Source organism: Zea mays, chromosome 4, assembly GCF_902167145.1.
Source record: "Zea mays cultivar B73 chromosome 4, Zm-B73-REFERENCE-NAM-5.0, whole genome shotgun sequence".
NCBI classification, from domain to species: domain Eukaryota; kingdom Viridiplantae; phylum Streptophyta; class Magnoliopsida; order Poales; family Poaceae; genus Zea; species Zea mays.
Genome location: NC_050099.1, coordinates 246354909 through 246377657, shown reverse-complemented (window position 1 = coordinate 246377657; position 22749 = coordinate 246354909). Strand labels below are relative to the sequence as shown.

General features: G+C 43.2%; 1 protein-coding gene across 1 annotated transcript; it reads left to right on the top strand.

Moving 5' to 3' along the window:
* The first annotated feature begins 5064 nt into the window (after window positions 1-5064).
* LOC103654925 (glycosyltransferase-like KOBITO 1) lies at window positions 5065-10240 on the top strand. Its single transcript, XM_035967629.1, has 7 exons — window positions 5065-5070; window positions 6356-6463; window positions 7611-7760; window positions 8413-8547; window positions 8631-8674; window positions 9338-9514; window positions 9595-10240. Exons 1-6 carry the CDS (start codon window positions 5065-5067, stop codon window positions 9345-9347), a joined length of 453 nt encoding a protein of 150 aa, XP_035823522.1. The 3' UTR covers window positions 9348-9514; window positions 9595-10240.
* Window positions 10241-22749: the final 12509 nt, after the last annotated feature.

Here is a 22749-nt window from a genome sequence, read left to right as displayed (position 1 = left end):
CTCCCTTAAATCTATTTTTTTGGGAAAAACACAAAAACATGTCTCCAACAGTTCCCCTAAAGCGCCCCCAACTTTTTCATAGCCCTTAAAACTCCCTCATTTGTAGCTACAAATGAGGGGTTTTTTGGGCTCCCCAGAAACAAACTGCTGCTTTAAGGGATCTGTTGGAGAAAGGATTAAAATTTACCTCCACTTATTATTTAGATGTCCCTTAAAACTGATTTTGAGGAGTCGTTTTATGGAGAGCTCTTGGAGATGCTCTTACAACCTCTATATATTTGAACAGGTTGAAAACGACATTCGATGGATGCAGTGTAATGTAGTTTTTTTTTGTTGTTTTACAAAATATCATGTGATGTTTCATTATGCTACTTTTACCTTTGATAAAAATAAATAAAATAATGAAACTTATGCGTTTAAGTTATGTATAAGATAGTATCTTTAATCGTATGTTATATGCATTGGCAGAAGATTTGTTAGTTGTACGTAGTCTGGTAGAAGTTGTAGTCTGTAAAAAGAAATTTGCAATAGTTCCATTGTTCCAAGCGTTTGGCCAACCTATAATATTAGCCAAAAATGAATAGATTAACTTTTGGGCAACCTGTAACATTAGCCAAAAAATGAACAGATTAAATTTTGTTGTGTATATGGTAAGGAGTAATGTCAAGACAGAAAGTTAACAATGTGTATATATAAGACAAATATGATAGAACAAAGTACTCTCTTTTTTCAAGTAACCACACCTCGTCCGACAGAAGATGCAGAGCATGAGAAGCGATTTGTGTTGTTCAAAGCGGTAAGGAAGCATGCAATGTTATGAATGAACGATATTTTGTCTATGTGGATGAACGATTGGAAATTCAGAAAACTAATGATGTATCCATAATTTAATTTATATGAGAGGCTAGCCTATAATAAGTGCACATGTTCTTTGAAAATTGTGTATATAAAGGGGTACTATTTTTTAGTCTCTCAATTATATTCTATTTTCGGTATTCGGCAATTTAAGGATTAAAAAACAATAAAATGGTGGTACTAAGAGAAATAAGATAAGAAATGCAAAGCATAATGTGTTGCTACTAACTTTAGCTGTAGTTGCTACTAACCTTGCGAATGGAGAGAGAGGCATAGGGACGAACGCCGGAGAGGAGGGAGAAATAATCGCCATGAACGGATCACATAGGCTGTCAGACGGATTTGGAGGAGGAGGCGCCGACATTTGAGCCATGTGTGACCGATGCATATCGCAGCAGAGGAGACGGTGGTTAAGCACGAAGAGGACCAAACCTTTATATCAAGAAGTATGAGATTTGAGTTCAAAAAACAGTGATATAACTATATAAGTTGTCCGCACCTTTAGGAAATCGAACGAAAATGAGACCGCGCGAGGAATTGATACGCAAAGTCGGAGGTCTCCATGGTCGCAGGTCGACATCGAAGGCGTCGTCCCATTTGGGAGAGATTGCAAGGCTGGCAGGCGTTTTTATTTTCTCTGTAACGTCTGCCGCTCGCACGATGGGAAAGTAACCTAGAAGCCTCGAGGCGTATCCTAGAAGCTAGTAAGCTACGAACGTGGTAACACCTGCAGGAAAAAGATCTTTTTCGCTCATACGGCCTGGTTCGTTGCCGTGAGATACTTTCACAGCCGATGATGCAGCATCGTATGGATATGGATATTTTTACTGACGTGGAAGCACGGTTGCGCTCGTTTGCTCCCCGCTTTAATATATAGAAAATTCTTTATTTTATGTCACTTGTAATGATGTAGCAGTATTAAAAATAATGCAATGAAACTCTATCGAGAATATCCTTAACAAAAGAGACGTACGCTCAAAGGAGCGAGAGACGTCATGCATCCGGATGTGTTAGCGTTCTAAGGTTTTGTAGTATTTGTCTAGTCTACGCGTGGCATCTATCTTGTGGGAGAGGTTAGCTCCTCTAACTAAAGTTTATTTTACATCACATTAAATATTTCAGTATTAAAAATAGACTTAGTTATGTTTAATAAATTTGTCTTTTTTTATCTTCATCTATATAATTAGTTTTATAATTAGACTATATTAATTTTTTAGAACATTTGATATGATATGGACTAGATTTTAGTTGGGTGAAACCAAACACCCTTTAACAATTGGCTACAGGATTAGGAGCTGTGAGCTGATGCCGTGATGGACACTCTTTTCTCTTTTCTGATCTTGCTCCGTACATCACCTATATGCGTCGTCAGTACCGGTGCTTAGTTATGATAGGCTGGGATTTGGACCGAAATAATTGATATTTTTCGCGAAGAGCTTATTTCTCGATGATTCTTTATGCATATTTTCTCTTAATTATGTTTACGATATAAAACTATCTTCAGTGGATAGTGTAAAATAAGGGACACAGAACTGTAAATGATACTGTTTTTATAATAAAGTTTAAAATAGGAAATTATCGGTACCTTGAAACTAAGGTACCCCTTACTACAGTATGAAGACGCGGTACCTATGTGGCTATCTCTAGTCGCGTGGTAAAGAAGCTGTGCGTAGGACCAGACCATAGCTTGCCCCAGCTAGGGATGAAAACGGTCGGAAACGATATTTATTCGGTAATCAGTTTTTTAGTCGTTTTTCTTTGATTGCGAATAAATAAGATATAGAATCTATAATGCAAATTTGTATTCTTGTTTTTAACATTCAGCTTCTAAATATTCATAAAAGGTAAACCTCAAATTCATCATTTATTTTTTTAAATAATAGATATAAACTTCGGTATGGATTCGGAAATAAATTCGGTAATTTTTTCAACTTTTTGTGTTATGTGGAGCAAATAATAAATAAAACAATTTATGTAATATTTTATTCGTATTTGTACTAATGTGCTTGATAACATAAAAAAAGATCAATATCAAATTTTATACATATCTATTTTAAAATATTAAATTTGTCCTAACAGTTCGAATTACCACTTTCATCTAGCCCCCAGCCTCGGGCGACTACTCTGGGCCAGCAACAGCACCTGACCCCACCACGTAGACGGCTCCCGGGCCGCCGCATGGCCAGAGAAGATGATATACTTCAAGGTATCAACAGTGAGTCTAGACCCCCATGTGAAAGTGCTGGATCCCTGTATATACAGATCGGACCTCCGGGTAAGGTCCAGGACCCCCACGGGTGCAAACCGGACCCCTATGATGGGTTCCGGACCCCTCTGTGTGGGGTCCGAGCCACTCACAGCAGGGTCCCAGGATTCTGGGACAGAGAATACACAGGCCTTAATCAAGGCCAGACGGGGTCCGGAGCCGACACGTGTCCGAGCCATACCGTATACGCTTCAGCTCCCCACTCAGGCGGAGCGCCGATGCTGTCATGTGGCATGGTACACGTGACGTAAGCCAACGGGCGGAACCTGATGTAAGGCCTCTGGGCTGCGCGGTCTCTGCATTTATTGCGGACAAGGCGCGCCACCTGTCCATTTCACTGACAGGCGATGTGCCGCCTCAGCATTTATTGAGCCCTGTCCATTCTATTGGCAGGTGATGTGCCGCTTTCGCATTTAATGAGACCTGTCCATTCCGCGGGCAGGCGGTGACCAGTCCATTCCGCAGGCGGCGTGCCTGTCCATTCCACTGGCAGGCAGTACGCCCATGCTGCCGCGTACGCTACGCCCATCATTACTCACGCGTTACCAAGGAAGCAGCCGCAACATATCAACACTGTATGGACTACGGACAACATGGCGCCAGAAGATTGCTCAGGCGTACTCGCATTAGTTACTTCTATAATGTATTCCCTCCGTTTTGCTCATGGACCCACATGTCGGGGCTCAGCATCCTTGTACGTGCCTCCCTTGAGCTATAAAAGGGAGGACACACGACGTTACAAGGCAAATTCACACAGACTCTCATACTCACAAGTTCATACAAGCTCTCAAGCTCACATACTCAATACTACACACAGTGGAGTAGGGTATTACGCTTCGGCGGTCTGAATCACTCTAAACCCTTGTGTGTTCTTGTGTTCATCTCGAATCCACCTAGCAGGCAAAACGCTTAGGCCTCCTCCTCATCTTAGGATTTAGGGCGGGTGCGTTCCGTCACCCGGCCGGAGAATTTCCTCTCCGACAGAAATAAAATAGAGATTTGTTGCAGTTAGCCTAAAAGTTTTGGAGTGTATCATACAGTCTCCTAAGTATTTGTTGTACTTGAAAAACCTATCCTATGTAGACCTAGAGGTAAGGTGTGCAACATGTGCGGGACGCCTAGCTACGTATGCATGGTTTGTTCTTGTCCACTTGTGTTGCTTCATCAACCACTTCCATGGAACATGAAACATGCACCACCGTACCAGCTGCCGTGCAGAGGAGACGGGGCCGGTCTTGAGGGGTGCCTCGGGTGCCGCGGCACCGGGCCCCCTAGCCACTGGACGTTAGTATATATTTTTTGTTAAATCTATCTATTCTAGACATAAATACCCAAAAAACAATACGCTATCGAGTTATCGACTAGTCTCATTTATATTGTTAAACTAATATCTCAATTACTTATCGAATACTTCATCGTTTCAAAATAATATTCGGTTTAGCTCTTAATTTTTATGTTTATATTGATGATGATGATAAATCCACTAAAGAAGCAAAACAAATTTTATTTTGATATAGAGAGAGTATTATAAACTATACATATGATGGTTGCTTCGGTAGAGAGAAGATTTTTAAAATTTAAAAAATTATGAATTATTTATGGTCAACAATAACTCAAGAGAGGTTAAATTGCTTGGTGATTCTATATGTCGAAAAAAAGCTGTTGGATGAGATTGATCTCGATGATATAAGCGATGACTTTGTATCACAAAATGTTAAAGATATTTTTAATAATATCATATAACAAGTAAGTGTTTTTTGCTATATTTTATATCTGTTATCTTATAAAACAGTGCATAATAATTTTTATACGTAAAATATTTGGTGATATATATATATATCTATACTATACTTAAAGCACCAGTTTCAACGGTCGTCATGCGTCATTTTTTTATAAATAAACCCTCACAGCTATTTCAAATTAATCCGCTACATAGACACGTCATGCCGGTCTGCTAACTGTGTCGAGCCAGCCCGTTAGTTAATCGATCCATTTAATTAAATCAGTGAAACGACGCCCGACATGGGCTAGATGCACACGGGCCACAACTATGGCACAAACACGTCATGTCGGCCTGCTAACTGTGTCGGGCAGCCCGTTAGCCCGTCGATCCATTTAATTAAATCAACGTAAAATGTTAAAAAATGGTGCAAAAGGTGGGGTTTGAACCCGTGCCCCGATGGAAGAAGGTCAGGAGACACTAGGTAAAACTGTCTAACCAGTAGAACATCACGTTAAGATATTTTTAATATTGAATATAAATTGTATATAGGTATATACATTTTTTTGTAAAATAAAAAATAATCGTGTCGGACCGGACCAGCACTACGGGTCGAGGCTACAGCCCAAACACGGCACGACGTTCTTTGCTCTTGCAAGCATTAGGTCGTTTCTAAGACCACATTGGCGCAATAGACTACATGTTGTTTGAAGTTGCTGAATTGGTTGGAGCAGCAATGATTTGTCACACTAACAGCAAAATGAAAGGTTATTTGTTGGTTTTAAACGTTAGTAATTGCTACGAAGTAGCGTAATTTATGTGGAGCGCATTCAGTTTTTATTGATGTCTGACTTTAGCAACCACTCCATATTTTGATCTATCTTTTTTATAAGTTTGACTTCATTGGACTTATTTTATAAACTTGATCTCACAAACTTTCTCTTATTTGGTCTCTTTATGATGGAATTATGTCATTTTATTATCTATGTTCATTTAGTCAATCGTTGTGAACTCTTTTCTAATCGCTCACTTTATTGACCGTGTTGTACCAAGACATATTTGCATGGAGTAAACAATAACATCAGTTAGCCAAATCAAAAAATATATTATACAGAGAGCGGAGACAATCAATAAAAAATCTTGAAATTTTTTAATGGATAGTTTATGTGGGTATTGTTGTATACCGTCGCAACGCACGGACAACCGACTAGTAATTATATATATTTGTGTGTGGATGAGGTCTATATATCGAATTTCGCACTGGGCCCCTGAAAAACCAGGAACGGCCCTGAGAGGAGATCACCGTTGCATCGGAGCTCGGCTGAGAGTCATATTTATTTATTTTTATTTACTATATTAACCGTGAGAGCAACTCTCACATGTACTTAAGCCATGTTATCTTAAAAAAAAGTTTGTCATCCGATGGCAACCAACGCTAAATATAGAGCCCCTCCTAAAACATGAGACGACGGTGGTCGTTGGATACAACACATCGGAGTTATTAAAACCTGAAGCTGTTTGGAGCTCTCCCCGCGTTTCACGGTCGCAGTTTTGCACAAAGATCCTCTGTCTTTTCGCGATTTAGCTCGTGCTCCTCCCTCGACGTGGTCTCCGGAATCCAGGTGCAAATCCCTCCCTCCCTCCCAGTCCCCCTCCCCACCTCCCTCTCCGCGCGGCGGCTGCCGTCGAAGCCGCCGAGGCTGTCCCTCCCTCCCTCCCAGCCCCCCTCCCCACCTCCCTCTCCGCGCGGCGGCTGCCGTCGAAGCCGCCGGGGCCGTCCACCACCAACCCCTACCCGCTCTTCGCCAACCCTCGCCTCCTGCGCCGCCGCCTGGCGCTCTCCGGCGCTGGCGCCGACCAAGCCCCGCGCCGCGCCGCGCCGACCCCAGCCGCCGCGGGTGAGGGCCCCTCCGCCCTCCTCCACCGAGGACCCGGTCCTTGTCCGCGTCGCGGACGAAGGCGTGCCGCTCGAGGGCGTCATCCAGATTGAGAAGCTCGGGGATGCGGCCGCCGAGTCCAAGCTCGTCTCCTACGGGTACGTGCAGCTGGCCGACTCGAAGATCGTAGAGATCTGGTCACAATGGGCGACGAGCAGGCTTGAGATGGGGACGGAGGTTCTTGTCGCGATCACCTCTCATCGCGTCCCCATCTCCCCACCAACCCCAAATCCCAAGATCTGGTTATCTCCGTCGTCGCCCTCTCGAGGAGGCGACGAGCAGGCTTCTCTCCCCGCACGGCCTCCTCCCCACTAGGCAGCCGGATCCCCACGTGTGGTGCCGCGATTCTGCTTGCGCGTTGAAGCAACAGTTGCCTCCTCCCCACTAGCGCTCGTTCTATGTTCGGTAAATTGTGCAGTGCAGGTCGTAGCATTCAAGTGAAAGTTCCCTTGCATGAGCAACCGTAGCTGCAGTATATGTAGAAATTCCTTGTTTGTACAATCATGATTGCACAATATGGAGATGTTGTATCATCACATTCATATACACAAGAGTTTTGGCAACAGCATGAATCCAAGCATATTAGATTACCTTGTTATTAAGGTAGGAACTTGGGAAAACAAGATATATAACATTCCTGTGATCTTAAAATGTTTGTTGAGAAGCCTCACTCGGCGAACACTTGCCATGATCCAACAATACCATTTTTTCATTTCAACCTTAAAACCTTGTCCCCTCTTTTTCTTTTTTTGTTTTGTTTTGCAATAATCTTGTTCACATTTTGAACCCAAACTGTACCTATATTCAGCTTATCCTGTATCTTGGATTGCAGATCTGTATCACGGGAAGCACATCTGCTGGCCTACACCAGATTCTTCCATGGTTGTATTATCACAATGTCATTGGTGTTTCACATTTCTTTCTATTAGTTGAAGGAGAGGCTGCAAAGCCAGCTGTCACCTCTGTTCTTGAATCTATTCAGGTAAACAAGTAATTTCTATCCCATATCATGTCTTATTTCTTTGCATTATCTAAGCACTGACTTTCTGTGTCTTTAGGGGGTAAAAATTATTTACAGAACTAAAGAACTGAAAGAGAAACAGGATAGAAAGTATGTCGATGACACAACAGTTCCATGAGAACCTTTTCAACCTTAAAATACTCGTTCCATGAGAACTAAAGCACTGACTTTCTGTGTTTTTAGCATAGATTTAAACAGTAATCTTGACTTCCATAGCCCTTTCCTAAGTGTTGTAATTGTTGTCCACGCCTATATTCGCAGATACATTGCTCTTCATATTATTTAATTTTCAGCATCGTTTTCCTCACTATTGGGAATTATATTATAATTATGTAGCAGTCTTGTTTCGAGCTCTGCTGTGCAGAAATTGATATATGAAAACAACACTGGAATTCACCATGTTGAGTTATTGATTGTGCGTAGCAGTGTATCTATACAGTTTATAGCAATGAAAGGGGGAGGCTATAATAAAAATAATGTCAAGTTCCGAACAGTTTATCAACATTTTCCTGCCCCGCATCCTTTTCTTACTTCCCTAACACAACTTTTAGGATACAACCTTTTGTATTTAGGGGTGACATTGATGTGAATGTCCCCCGTTTGATTGTCACAGGATGCTAGAATGGATTGGATCATTCACCTCGATACTGATGAGTTGATTCATCAAGCTGGTGCCCGAGAGTACTCCCTGAGGCGATTGCTTTTAGATGTTCCTGACAACGTTGACATGGTTATCTTCCCCAATTATGTGAGTCACAGAAGCAACATGTTTGTTGAATATCGTAACGTGTTTCACGTCTGATTATTGTGTATATATTTCTTTTTTTCCAGGAAAGCAGCATTGACCGTATGACATTAAGGATCCTTTTACTGAGGTATAGAACTACTGTTATCTGTAACATATATTCAAAAGAAAGGGAAAAATGCTCTGTATCCTATTGATGATCCACTGGCTTGAGAAACAAAGTGCCACCTGTACGTAACTGGATATAGTTTCACTGTCTAGAAAAAAACTATAGTTTAGCAAACACTACACATAACTACTCTCATTAATGCATTGCAGGAATTGATAGGATTGGTCGGATTATCGTTGGCTGTGTTTGATAGGTTGCATGTTTTATAAATTCTTTTGTGCCTGCAGGTTTCCATGTTTAAGAAATATCTTTACGATTTCATTTTTCACAATATGCATATGGTATCATAACTCTCGAAATGCTCACGGAAATTGTCATGAGTGGAAACGATTTCATTTTTCGCATATGCATGTAGTATCTTTTTTTTAACTGAAATTGTATGACAGGATGTAGTTATGTCTGAATCAGATACAATATTTTACCTTCTTCATGTGCCTTGTACTCATCACAGAAATGTTTCCTCATGGTCCATTCTCCAGCATACAATGTATAGCCAGCCATGCCAGAGAACCATATAGGTGTCTTTTGAATGGCCCCTTTCTTACTGTGCATTGGTAGCTAACTGGATAACTGACTCGGAGAGCTAATGAGTAATGAATCCTCCCGTGTATTGTGTCATGGCAGGCCTTTATAATTGCATCGACAGCAACTGAGGAGGAGATGGGGAACTGGTAACACCCTTAGCCCTCCGTGTACCAAGCATCGACCATTCCTCCCTATCCTACCTGAATTAAGAGAGATCATCACATTGGTCTGATGATTACCTTTGTTCAGGTACCGGGAACATAACTATGCCCCATGGTTAGTCCTGATCTCAATCTTGTAGGCGTGAAAGCTGTTTTTCTTATTGCTGCTACATTTTATGCCCCAAAACTCTGCAGGCTATCATTCGTGGCCTCAAGGAACCCGACGTCTTTACCAATGCAGTAACATCAGCGAAAGCACAGTCGAAAACGAAGCCGTCAAACATGGGTCTCGGAAACAAGGAGGCTATGGCCATCCAACCGAACGTAACTGCTGGTCAGTCCACACTGGAAGGTGGTCACGAGAGGTTACAGGCAACCGTAAGAAAGATCTTGGAAATGGTGGACGCCCAGGAACAGGAAGAAGCAATGCCGCCGAGGCCGTCCCCTGGTTTGCTCGAGCTCTCGGAACGCGCCACTGCTTTGTCATGACGACTTGACGACGCTGTGAGGTTCTGGAGGCGTTATTAAGCATGGACTCGGGTTGTTTAACCATGCTAGGTGATACAGCGCCCGATAGGGCGCTATTTTTTCTAGTGAGACGTGTAGAGGAGGCAGTCGAGTCATTTCGCAGGATACAAGTCGAAGACATCGAGCCTGACGGTATGCCATTATTGTCAGTACTTGCGGCATGTAGGGATCTAGGTGCGGTTAGTGGGTGTATGTATTTGAAGGTATGAATAGGAGTGTTGTGTACGACTTGGATGGCACTAATTACTGTTGATATGTTTTGGCACGTGCAGGTGAAAAATATGGCGCTTACTAATATCATTTTTTCTTTTAATCTTATCATCGTTTAGCTTTGTTCGACTAGCCACTGCAGTAAAACAGAGCATTTCCGACGGCCTCCTTATCTCCGACGGCTCTGTACGAGGCCGTCGGAGATAAGGTTATGTCCGACGGCCACAGTCGGCTCTCGGAAATAGCGCTTATCTCCGACGGCCTCGTACCGAGCCGTCGGAGATAAGGTTATCTCCGACGGTCCCGTACCTAGCCGTCGGAGATAAGGCTTTTTAACGCGCGGATCGGACCCGCGCGGCTTTCATTTCACCGCGCGCGCGTCCGTTTCTCTCTGCCGCCGCCGCCGTCCCGCACGGCCTCGGTCGCCGCCACCATCGCCGCCGCTCGCGCTCGGTCGCCGCCACGCCCGTCGCGCCCGTGGTCCCGCCGCCGCCGCCCCGTGGTCCGGCCCGTGCTCCGGCCACCGCCCCGAGCTCCGCCCCGTGCTTCGGCCGCCGCCGCCGCCGCCCCGTTTGCCGGTCGCCGCCGCCCCGTGCTCCGGCCAACGGCCCCGTGCGCCCGTCGCCGGCCGGCTCCCCACGCCCGCTAAGTGAGTATACTTAATTAGCAATTTTGTTTATTAAAATTGTATGCTTGTATTAATTTATTTGATTAGAATTGTATGCTTGTATTAATGTATTTGATTAGAATTGTATGTATGAATGCATTTGATTGTTTAGTTTGTTATGTCCGACGGCCAAAATTTGATTACGTAATTAAAGTAGCTTGTTTTAGTTTATTTAGTGGTACTTTAGATAATTTAAATTTTTAATTTACGAGGGTAATTATTATGCCCTCGGAAATAAGGTCATTTTATATGATTTGTCATCTATAACAATGTTATTTCGTATGTAATATTGTATTGTGGTTTATTAGTTTAATTATTTAATAATGCACGATGATTATAGTTAATCATAGGTGTATCGTAGTGTGAACAAACGAAACCTAGGCGTCACCCGTTTCGGCCCAACACACCTTACAAGCGACGCATGTGAGGTATGTTGGGCCGGAATTGTCCCTTTATTGGACAGCCTCGGGGTGACCGATAGAGTCCGTGTTTATGACAAAAGCATGTGCTCCTGCTTAGTTTCGGCAGCATAACCTCTCTGTTCTCCAATTGCACCATTTTTAGGCGTGCGATTGGAGAACAACGGGGTTATGCTGCCGAAATTTCGCACGACCACATGTCTTGTCATAAACACGGCCTCGTCGGTCACTCCTGGGTGGGTTTAGGACCTATCCTTTCCTACAGATGTAGGGGCGTGATTTCTTCGTAAAAACGGATGGCCCGTGCATTACTTATCTAATTAAGTTAACGTCTCGTATCTAGTATGGAGGAGAATCGTCGATGGATGTATGAAGGTTGGAAGAAAAGAGGTGCTCTATCAAGTGAGTGGGTGGCCAAGACTGATGCTTTTCTCGACCATGCTTTTGCTCGGTCAGAGACTGGAACCGATGTTAGGTGCCCTTGTAGCAAGTGTCGGAACATTAATTTCCTTGACAGGAGGACTATGTCGATACATATTTGCAAGAACGGTTATATGCCAGGCTATGAGGTGTGGGTGCACCACGGTGAGGACCCACCTCCTCGTATTGTATCGGAAGTTCAGTCACATGAAGAGGAGGACTACGATAGGATGGAAGAGATGCTTGACGATGTACGCCATGAGTTTCTAACCGTCGATTCGGAGAACCCCGGTCAACCCACCGAGTTTGAGGATCCAGCTACACCTGAGGTTCAGAAGTTCTTCGAGCTCCTTAAAGCTGCCGAAGAGCCGTTGCATGAGCATACAAAAGTGACCGTCCTTGTATTTGTGACTCGACTTATGGCTATTAAGTCTAAGTTTGCATTCTCAAACAACTGTTACAAGGAACTTTTAAACTTGATCAGTGATGTACTTCCGGAGAATCACAAGATGCCAAAGGACATGTATCAGTCTAAAAAGCTGTTATCTGGCCTCGGTATGGACTACGAAAAAATCGATGTCTGTGAAAATAATTGTATGCTTTTCTGGAAGGAGACCGAAGGTGAGAAGAAGTGTACTGTATGTGGTGAGCGTAGATTCGTTGAGGTTGAAAACGATGATGGTTTGACCGTGACTACGAAGATTGCACGTAAGCAGCTTCATTACATGCCTCTCATACCTCGGTTGAAACGTTCGTTCATCTCCAAGAATACAGCCAGACACATGAGGTGGCACAAAGAAGGGGTACGTGAGAATCCAAATGTCATGGTGCACCCAACTGATACAGATGCATGGAAGGCACTAGATGCTTTTGATTCCAGCTTTGCTGATGAAGTGTGGAATGTCCGCTTCGGTTTGGCAACAGATGGTTTCTCACCATTCAATCTAACTGCAACGTCGTACTCATGTTGGCCCGTCTTTGCTGTTCCATACAACCTTCCACCAGCTCTTTGCATGAAATATGAATTTATTTTCTTGTGTCTTATAATACCTGGTCCGGATCATCCTGGAACAAAGATCGATGTGATGATGAGACCCCTGATTGAAGAATTGAAAATTTTGTGGGAAGGAGTCGAGGCGTACGATTGTTACAAGAAACAGAAGTTCAACCTGAGAGCCACGTTTTTATGGTCTATTCATGATTTTATGGCTTATGGTATCTTTGCTGGATGGAGTTGTCATGGGATTTTGACATGTCCTATATGCGTTGAAGACACTTTATGCTTTCGACTAAAGTTTGGTGGAAAGATATGTTACTTCGATTGCCATAGATGTTTTTTGCCAGAGGATCACCCGTTCAGGTTCGATAGGAACGCTTTTAAAAAGGACACGATTGTGACGAGGGGACCACCCAAGCGTCTAAGTGGTCCAGAGATTCTCGCGAGACTTAATGATTTGAAACTAAACGAACATGGAAATCGTTTTGAAGGTTATGGAACCGAGCATAATTGGACTCACAAATGTGGTCTATGGGAACTCCCTTATATGAAAGCCTTGATTCTAATGCATAACATTGATGTCATGCACCAGGAACGAAATATGGGTGAAAGCATTATCAGCACTTGCATGAATATCACCGACAAAACAAAAGACAACCCTAAGGCAAGGAAAGACTTGGCCTTAATCTGTAGAAGACCAACTATGGAGATAGGAGAGAATCAGAAGAAGCCACATGCTCCTTTCAGTATTAAACCTAAAAGGAAGAAACAATTGATGAAATGGTTGAAAAACTTAAAGTTCCCAGATGGTTACGCCGCGGGCTTTAGAAGGTCTGTGAATTTGAAGACGGGCAAGTTTTCTGGGTTGAAGAGTCATGACTACCACATAATAATGGAAAGACTCCTTCCTGTTATGTTTCGTGGTTTTGTAAAAAATGATGTCTGGAAAGCATTAGCGGAGCTAAGCTACTTTTATAGACATCTTTGTGCCAAAGAAATAAAGAAAGAGATGATGGAGAAGCTTGAGCAAGAAATACCGATTTTGGTATGCAAACTTGAAAAAATATTTCCACCAGGTCTCTTCAATCTGATGCAACATCTACTTGTTCACCTACCATACGAAGCTAAGGTAGGAGGTCCTGTGCAATATAGATGGATGTATCACACCGAAAGGACACTAAAGAAGCTACATGCAATGGTTGGTAATAAGAGACGAGTTGAAGGGTGCATCGCTGAAGAATTCAAATACAAAGAGATAGCATCGTTCACGGGCCTGTACTTTGCAGAGGAACACAATGTCAATGCCCATACGTTGCGGTATCATGTCGACGAGCCCCCTATTAGTGATATTGAAATTTTTCAATGGAGGGGCAAAACTGTAGGACCCAGCACAACATACTGTTTCACCAACGACGAATGGAAGACTGCTTTACTCTACATGTATAACAACATGGAAGAGATGAGTCAGTTTCTCCTGTAAGTGTAAACTTTATTTTAGTCATTGCCGATAGAATTTTTGTTGTGATACTAAAAGGTTTGTTTCCTTGTACTAACAGGGAATTTGATTCTCAAAATTGCATCTCTGGCTGTGAACGTGACCAGATTCGTCGAGAGGGAAAAGATGGGAGACTTAATTTCTTGTGTTGGTTTCGAGATTATGTAGATAAAAATGACAATATACACCTGGACCTTCGACAATTATCCCTAGGAGCAGTAACTGACAGACGTTATGGTCGGTATGATGTCAATGGTTTTAGATTCCGTTCCACAAGGTTCGAAGATGATCATCCTCTAGCAGCCACGACAAACTCCGGAGTTGTAACTAGAGCTGTCGATGATGAAGGGAAGGTGACTAATTATTATGGAGTCATTAATGGTATAATCGAGTACAAGTTTTTTGGAGATAAACAACTCAAAGTGGTGTTCTTCGATTGTGATTGGTTTTCTCCAAATACAACGCGAGAAAATCAATATGGCATGGTGGAAGTCAAACACAACGATAGATTAAAAGGCCACGACACTATAATCCTTGCCCACCAATGCGAGCAGGTGTATTATATGACATATCCATCTAAGAAAAACGGTTTGGTTGATTGGAGGGTAGTGTACAAAGTTAATTCGCGTGAACGACTATATGCTCCTGGTGATGCTGGTTATGTTGAAAGTCAAATCGAGCAGGAAGTGGGGGCTGCTGAGATTTTCCAAGACAAAGAACTTACAAGCACGTTTAATGTACAAACTGAAATGTTGGAAGAATCTTTATTAGGCGATCAAAATGATGTAGAGGTTCCTCCAAAAAGAAAACGAGTGACGAGAAAGAAGAAAGCTACTTGGCGTCCATTAAATCGACGAAAGCAACTAGATCCTGATTTTGATTACGATTACGATTGACGAGTATGGATCATGATTTTATCGCATATTTTATGATTTTATTGCATATTTTATTATTTTATTGTCGATTTATGTACTAACTTGTTTTTGTTAAAATAGGATGTCAAAGAAAATGAAGTCTTTAGCTCGTAGTTTGCTTGGGTCGAGGAGTAGCTCGAGGAGCAGCTCGAGGGGTGAGGATTCAGTTTTTCAGGGCACAGGTTCTACCATGAGCAGACGGAGAGCGCTGGCAGAACATTTGTATCCACAAGATGTAAGTTAGTTGTTAAATTACATTATTTGAGTTACTTAATATTGTATGATGTAAGTTATTTGTTTCATAGGATGCTGAAATTGAGGAACCAGTGCTAGAGGATCATGCAAGAGATGATGTTGAAGATGATGGTGGAGATAATGTGGGAGATGATGCTGGAGACGACGCTGGTGGGGATTCTGGGGCTGGGGATTCTGGGGCTGGTGGAGATTCTGCAGCTGGGTCTGGAACTTCTCGAGTTAAGAGAACGAGGAAGCTGCATTTTGTTGGACCACCTCCAGAGCTTCCACCCGAATCTCGGGTTGTGATAAAGCCTAGTGGAAAGTGAGTGACATATCTTTGCTTAAATGTTATTGAAAGTTATGTTTTAATTTCTACATTGATTTCTGTTTGCAGGACTTGGATCGACGACTCGTTCACAGGCACAGGACACTACAGGCAGGTGAACATGCTTCTTGGTAATCTTGTTCGTCTGCACTGGCCTGGTCTTGTGACTTTGCCTACTGGCGAGTCTGTCCCCGCCACCACTTGGGAGCATTATCGCTATGGTGTCTGTAGAACGTTTGGCAACACACAGGCACTAGTTTGGGATGCATTCTGGGTATGACTTGTTTATACTATTTTAGTTATTCCATATATGTTTGCTTTTATGATAACACTATGGTTTTTGCAGAAACGGTACAAGTTGCCGGACGATGGATCATATGATATGAACGCTCGTTACGTGTTTGAGTTTAACGCGAACGATGTCGTTGCAGATGCAATGTACTATGCACGAATTCAGGCTATAAAGGCATGGTACAGACCAAATGCTGATGATCGACCGATGCCAAATACAAAGGCCGAGTGGTCATCAATTTACTTGACGGAGGAGCAATACCTAGAGGTAAACAGGTTGTTGCCTCTCATATCGCACAAAGCCATGTATTTGCTTGCTTTATTTAAAAAATTTCATGTAGGTGTCGGTGCCGTGGATGGCCACCCGATCAGACGGTTATCGGGCATTGTGCAGATGGTGGGCTTCCCCTGAGTTTCGTGCCATTTCCGAAAGGAACAGGGGAAACCGTGGGACTGAGTCGTTCCACAACTACGACGGTGATGGTCATGTGCGCTTGGCTAAGCGAATGGTAAGTCACAGTTTGTCGTAACTTTGAATCACATAGAAATGTGTCATTATAACTTTTATGTACAGGAAGTCAAATCCGGCCGTACGCCCACGGATGTGGAGGTGTATATGCAAGGGCATAGGGGTTCTGATCCTCAGAATCCTGATGTGTTATGCACTCAGACGGCCACCGACCGTCTAGTGAGTTTTTGATACTCTATTATGTGTGTTGATATTGTTTGCAAGGGCATAGGGGTTATGCACTTATATTTGATATTGTTTGCCTCCAGGCTTCGTATGGGCAGGAGATGGTTCAACGCCATGGGGAGGAGTACGATTGGAGGAGCCAGCCAATCGACCCTCAGGCAGCATATGCTAGCGCAGGAGGACAAGCCCATGGACGGTGAGATTATTTGATTTGGTTTTCAAAATTGTCATCATATGCTTGCGATTCAACTGAGCCATGAGTTACTATACTAAGTGCATGGTTCACTCTTGTAGGTTGGGTATTTTTGATTCTACGATTGATTCCAGAGAGCTGAGACGTCGTGGACGACAATCCACATCGTCGTCTTCACAGTCGTCCCGTTCACGATCAGCAGCCCATGAGATAGAGCTTGCAGTGTTGCGTCAACAGGCAGAGTACCATCAATCAGTCTTGAGGGAACAATTGGAGTACCAGAGGCAACAATCTGAATACCAGAGACAACAAGCCGAGTACTAGAAGAAGAGGGACGAGTATTATGCAAGCCTCCAGGCCCAAAATCAAGCTCTTCTCTCGGTAAGTTGAAGTAACATTTTGTAGCTTATTTTGCAAAACACTTGATGTGTATCTTGTTTGTTCAACAATGACTTGTATATAATTTGTAGCTGAAAGTCGCCTAGAGGGGGGGGTGAATAGGGCGAAACTGAAATTCACAAATATAAACACAACTACAAGCCGGGTTGGCGTTAGTAATATAGAAACGAGTCCGCGAGAGAGGGTGAAAAACAAATCCCAAGCAAATAAGCAAGTGAGACACGGAGATTTGTTTTACCGAGGTTCGGTTCTCTCAAACCTACTCCCCGTTGAGGAGGCCACAAAGGTCGGGTCTCTTTCAACCCTTCCCTCTCTCAAACGATCCACGGATCGAGTGAGCTTTCTCTTCTCAATCACTTGGAACACAAAGTTCCCACAAGGACCACCACAAGTTTGGTGTCTCTTGCCTCAATTACAAGTGAGTTTGATTGCAATGAAAGAATCAAGAAAGCACGATTGAAAAAGCCAAGCGACAAGAGCGACAAATAACACACGGATCACTTTCTCTCTCAAGTCACTAATCACTAATGATCTCTTTTCTCAATTGTGAAACTTGGAGAGATGGAGGCTTTGAATGTGTCTTGGAATGGATTGCTAGCTCTTGTATTGAATGTTGAAGGTTGGAATGCTTGGATCAAGTGAATGGAGGTGGTTGGGGTTGTATTTATAGCCACCAACCACTTCCTAGCCGTTGGGCCATTCTGCTGAGCGCGGACGGTCCGCCCTCCTGGTGCGGACGGTCCGCCCCTGTAGATCAACGGCTGAAAATGCAACGGTCAGCAGTAACGGCTATATCAACGGCTATATTGCATTTAATGCGTCGTCAGATGTCAGACAGAGCCAGTCGCGGACGGTCCGCCCGCCTGGTCCGGACGGTCCGCGAGGCCGCTATAATTCATTTCTCCGAACCCGTTACCTTCGGGTTTTTCGGTTTCTCACCTACCGGACGGTCCGCGCCAGAGGCCGGACGGTCCGCGCAAGGGCTCGGACGGTCTTTGCTTTTCCTCCGGACAGTCCATAGCACAGACTTGGATTTTTGCATTGGTTCTGGCCGAGTGACATCCTCGTGTCGCGGACGGTCCGCCGCAAGGGCCCGGACGGTCCGCGCTTGGCCTGTTTTTCCAAAAAGCTTCTCCTGTCCGGAATAATCTACGGTATTCCGGACAGTCGATTTAGTATAGTTATAGATGAACCTTTGGCACCTGTGTAACATATAATCTAGAGCAAACTAGTTAGTCCAATTGTTTGTGTTGGGCGATTCAACCACCAAAATTAATTAGGGACTAGGTGTAAGCCTAATTCCCTTTCAATCTCCCCCTTTTTGGTGATTGATGCCAACACAAACCAAAGCAAATATGGAAGTGCATAATTGAACTAGTTTGCATAATGTACGTGCAAAGGTTGCTTGGAATTGAGCCAATATAAATACTTACAAGATATGCATGGATTGTTTCTTACTTATAACATTTTGGACCACGCTTGCACCACATGTTTTGTTTTTGCAAACTCTTTTGTAAATACTTTTCAAAGTTCTTTTGCAAATAGTCAAAGGCAAATGAATAAGATTTTGAGAAGTATTTTCAAGATTTGAAATTTTCTCCCCCTGTTTCAAATGCTTTTCCTTTAACTAAACAAGACTCCCCCTAAATGAGATCCTCCTCTTAGTGTTCAAGAGGGTTTTGATATATCATTTTGAAATACTCTCCCCCTTTTGAACACAATAGGATACCAATTGAAAATTCAACACTTAAGATTTTGAAATAGGTGGTGGTGCGGTCCTTTTGCTTTGGGCTCTTACTCTCTCCCCCTTTGGCATGAATCGCCAAAAACGGAGTCATTAGAGCCCTTGAAGTGATATCTTCCTCTTTGGTCATAAATAAATGAGTTAAGATTATACCAAAGAAGAAGTCCTTTTGCTTGGTGCTCATGTTTTCTCCCCCTTAGAACGGAGAGTTGCTTGGAGCGACGGCGAAGGATGAGTTTACGTAGTGGAAGCCTTTGTCTTTGCCGAAGACTCCAATTCCCTTTCAATACACCTATGACTTGGTTTGAAATAGACTTGAAAACACATTAGTCATAGCATAGGAAAGAGATATGATCAAAGGTATACAAATGAGCTATGAGTGCAAGTTAACAAAAGAAATTCCTAGAATCAAGAATATTTAGCTCATGCCTAAGTTTGTTAAAAGATTGTTCATCAAGAGGCTTGGTAAAGATATCGGCTAATTGATCTTTAGTGTTAATGTATGAAATCTCGATATCTCCCTTTTGTTGGTGATCCCTAAGAAAATGATACCGAATGGCTATGTGTTTAGTGCGGCTATGTTCGACGGGATTATCCGCCATTTTGATTGCACTCTCATTATCACATAGCAAAGGGACTTTAGTTAATTTGTAACCGTAGTCCCGCAGGGTTTGCCTCATCCAAAGTAATTGCGCGCAACAATGGCCTGCAGCAATATACTCGGCTTCGGCGGTGGAAAGAGCAACTGAATTTTGCTTCTTTGAAGCCCAAGACACCAAGGATCTTCCCAAGAACTGGCAAGTCCCCGATGTGCTCTTCCTATTAATCTTACACCCTGCCCAATCGGCATCGGAATAACCAATTAAATCAAATGTGGATCCCCTAGGATACCAAAGCCCAAACTTAGGAGTATAAGCCAAATATCTCAAGATCCGTTTTACGGCCGTAAGGTGAGCTTCCTTAGGGTCGGCTTGGAATCTTGCACACATGCATACGGAAAGCATAATATCCGGTCGAGATGCACAAAGATAAAGTAATGAACCTATCATCGACCGGTATACCTTTTGATCCACGGACTTACCTCCCGTGTCGAGGTCGAGATGCCCATTAGTTCCCATGGGTGTCTTGATGGGCTTGGCATCCTTCATCCCAAACTTGGTTAGAATGTCTTGAGTGTACTTCGTTTGGCTGATGAAGGTGCCCTCTTGGAGTTGCTTTACTTGAAATCCTAGAAAATACTTCAACTCCCCCATCATTGACATCTCGAATTTCTGTGTCATGATCCTACTAAACTCTTCACATGTAGACTCGTTAGTAGACCCAAATATAATATCATCAACATAAATTTGGCATACAAACAAGTCATTTTCAAGAGTTTTAGTAAAGAGTGTAGGATCGGCCTTTCCGACTTTGAATCCATTTGCAATAAGAAAATCTCTAAGGCATTCATACCATGCTCTTGGGGCTTGCTTGAGCCCATAAAGCGCCTTAGAGAGCTTATAGACATGGTTAGGATACTCACTGTCTTCAAAGCCGGGAGGTTGCTCAACATAGACCTCTTCCTTGATTGGTCCATTGAGGAAGGCACTTTTCACGTCCATTTGATAAAGCTTAAAGCCATGGTAAGTAGCATAGGCCAATAATATGCGAATTGACTCAAGCCTAGCTACGGGTGCATAGGTTTCACCGAAATCCAAACCTTCGACTTGGGAGTATCCCTTGGCCACAAGTCGAGCTTTGTTCCTTGTCACCACACCATGCTCATCTTGCTTGTTGCGGAAGACCCATTTGGTTCCTACAACATTTTGGTTAGGACGTGGAACTAAATGCCATACCTCATTTCTAGTGAAGTTGTTGAGCTCCTCTTGCATCGCCACCACCCAATCCGAATCTTGGAGTGCTTCCTCTACCCTGTGTGGCTCAATAGAGGAAACAAACGAGTAATGTTCACAAAAATGTGCAACACGAGATCTAGTGGTTACCCCCTTATGAATATCGCCGAGGATGGTGTCGACGGGGTGATCTCGTTGGATTGCTTGGTGGACTCTTGGGTGTGGCGGCCTTTGCTCTTGCTCATCCTCCTTTTCTTGATTATTTGCATCTCCCCCTTGATCTATGCCGTCATCTTGAGGTGGCTCATTTGATTGATCTTCTTCTCCATCAATTTGAGCCTCATCCTCATTTTGAGTTGGTGGAGATGCTTGCATGGAGGAGGATGGTTGATCTTGTGCATTGGGAGGCTCTTCGGATTCCTTAGGACACACATCCCCAATGGACATGTTCCTTAATGCGATGCATGGAGCCTCTTCATCACCTATCTCATCAAGATCAACTTGCTCTACTTGAGAGCCGTTAGTTTCATCAAACACAACGTCACATGAGACTTCAACTAGTCCAGTGGACTTGTTAAAGACCCTATATGCCCTTGTGTTTGAGTCATAACCAAGTAAAAAGCCTTCTACAGTTTTAGGAGCAAATTTAGATTTTCTACCTCTTTTAACAAGAATAAAGCATTTGCTACCAAAGACTCTAAAATATGAAATGTTTGGCTTTTTACCGGTGAGGAGTTCATATGATGTCTTCTTGAGGATTCGGTGTAGATATAACCGGTTGATGGCGTAGCAAGCGGTGTTGACCGCCTCGGCCCAAAACCGATCTGAAGTCTTGTACTCATCAAGCATGGTCCTTGCCATGTCCAATAGAGTTCTATTCTTCCTCTCCACTACACCATTTTGTTGAGGTGTGTAGGGAGAAGAGAACTCATGCTTGATGCCCTCCTCCTCAAGGAAGCCTTTGATTTGAGAGTTCTTGAACTCCGTTCCGTTGTCGCTTCTTATTTTCTTGATTCTTAAGCCGAACTCATTTTGAGCCCGTCTCAAGAATCCCTTTAAGGTCTCTTGGGTTTGAGATTTTTCCTGTAAAAAGAATACCCAAGAGAAGCGAGAATAATCATCCACAATAACAAGACAATACTTACTCCCGCCGATGCTTATGTAAGCAATCGGGCCGAATAGATCCATGTGGAGTAGCTCAAGCGGCCTGTCGGTCGTCATGATGTTCTTGTGTGGATGATGGGCTCCAACTTGCTTTCCTGCCTGACATGCGCTACAAATCCTGTCTTTCTCAAAATGAACATTGGTTAGTCCTAAAATGTGTTCACCCTTTAGAAGCTTATGAAGATTCTTCATCCCAACATGAGCTAGTCGGCGATGCCAGAGCCAACCCATGTTAGTCTTAGCAATTAAGCAAGTGTCGAGTTCAGCTCTATCAAAATCTACCAAGTATAGCTGACCCTCTAACACTCCCTTAAATGCTATTGAATCATCACTTCTTCTAAAGACAGTGACACCAACATCAGTGAATAGACAGTTGTAGCCCATTTGACATAATTGAGAAACGGAAAGCAAGTTGTAATCTAAGGAATCTACAAGAAAAACATTTGAAATGGAATGGTCAGGAGATATAGCAATTTTACCAAGACCTTTGACCAAACCTTGATTTCCATCCCCGAATGTGATAGCTCGTTGGGGATCTTGGTTTTTCTCATATGAGGAGAACATTCTTTTCTCCCCGGTCATGTGGTTTGTGCACCCGCTGTCGAGTATCCAACTTGAGCCCCCGGATGCATAAACCTACAAAACAAATTTAGTTCTTGACTTTAGGTACCCAAACTGTTTTGGGTCCTTTGGCATTAGATACAAGAACTTTGGGTACCCAAACACAAGTCTTGGAATCCTTGTGTTTGCCCCCAACAAATTTGGCAACTACTTTGCCGGATTTGCTAGTAAGCACATAAGATGCATCAAAAGTTTTAAAT

Excerpts from the sequence above, each read along its gene's own strand:
- LOC103654925 (XM_035967629.1), top strand. Across the intron at positions 7,761-8,412 it reads CTGTTCTTGAATCTATTCAG|GATGCTAGAATGGATTGGAT; the intron begins GTAAACAAGTAA and ends TGATTGTCACAG. Across the intron at positions 8,548-8,630 it reads TGGTTATCTTCCCCAATTAT|GAAAGCAGCATTGACCGTAT; the intron begins GTGAGTCACAGA and ends CTTTTTTTCCAG.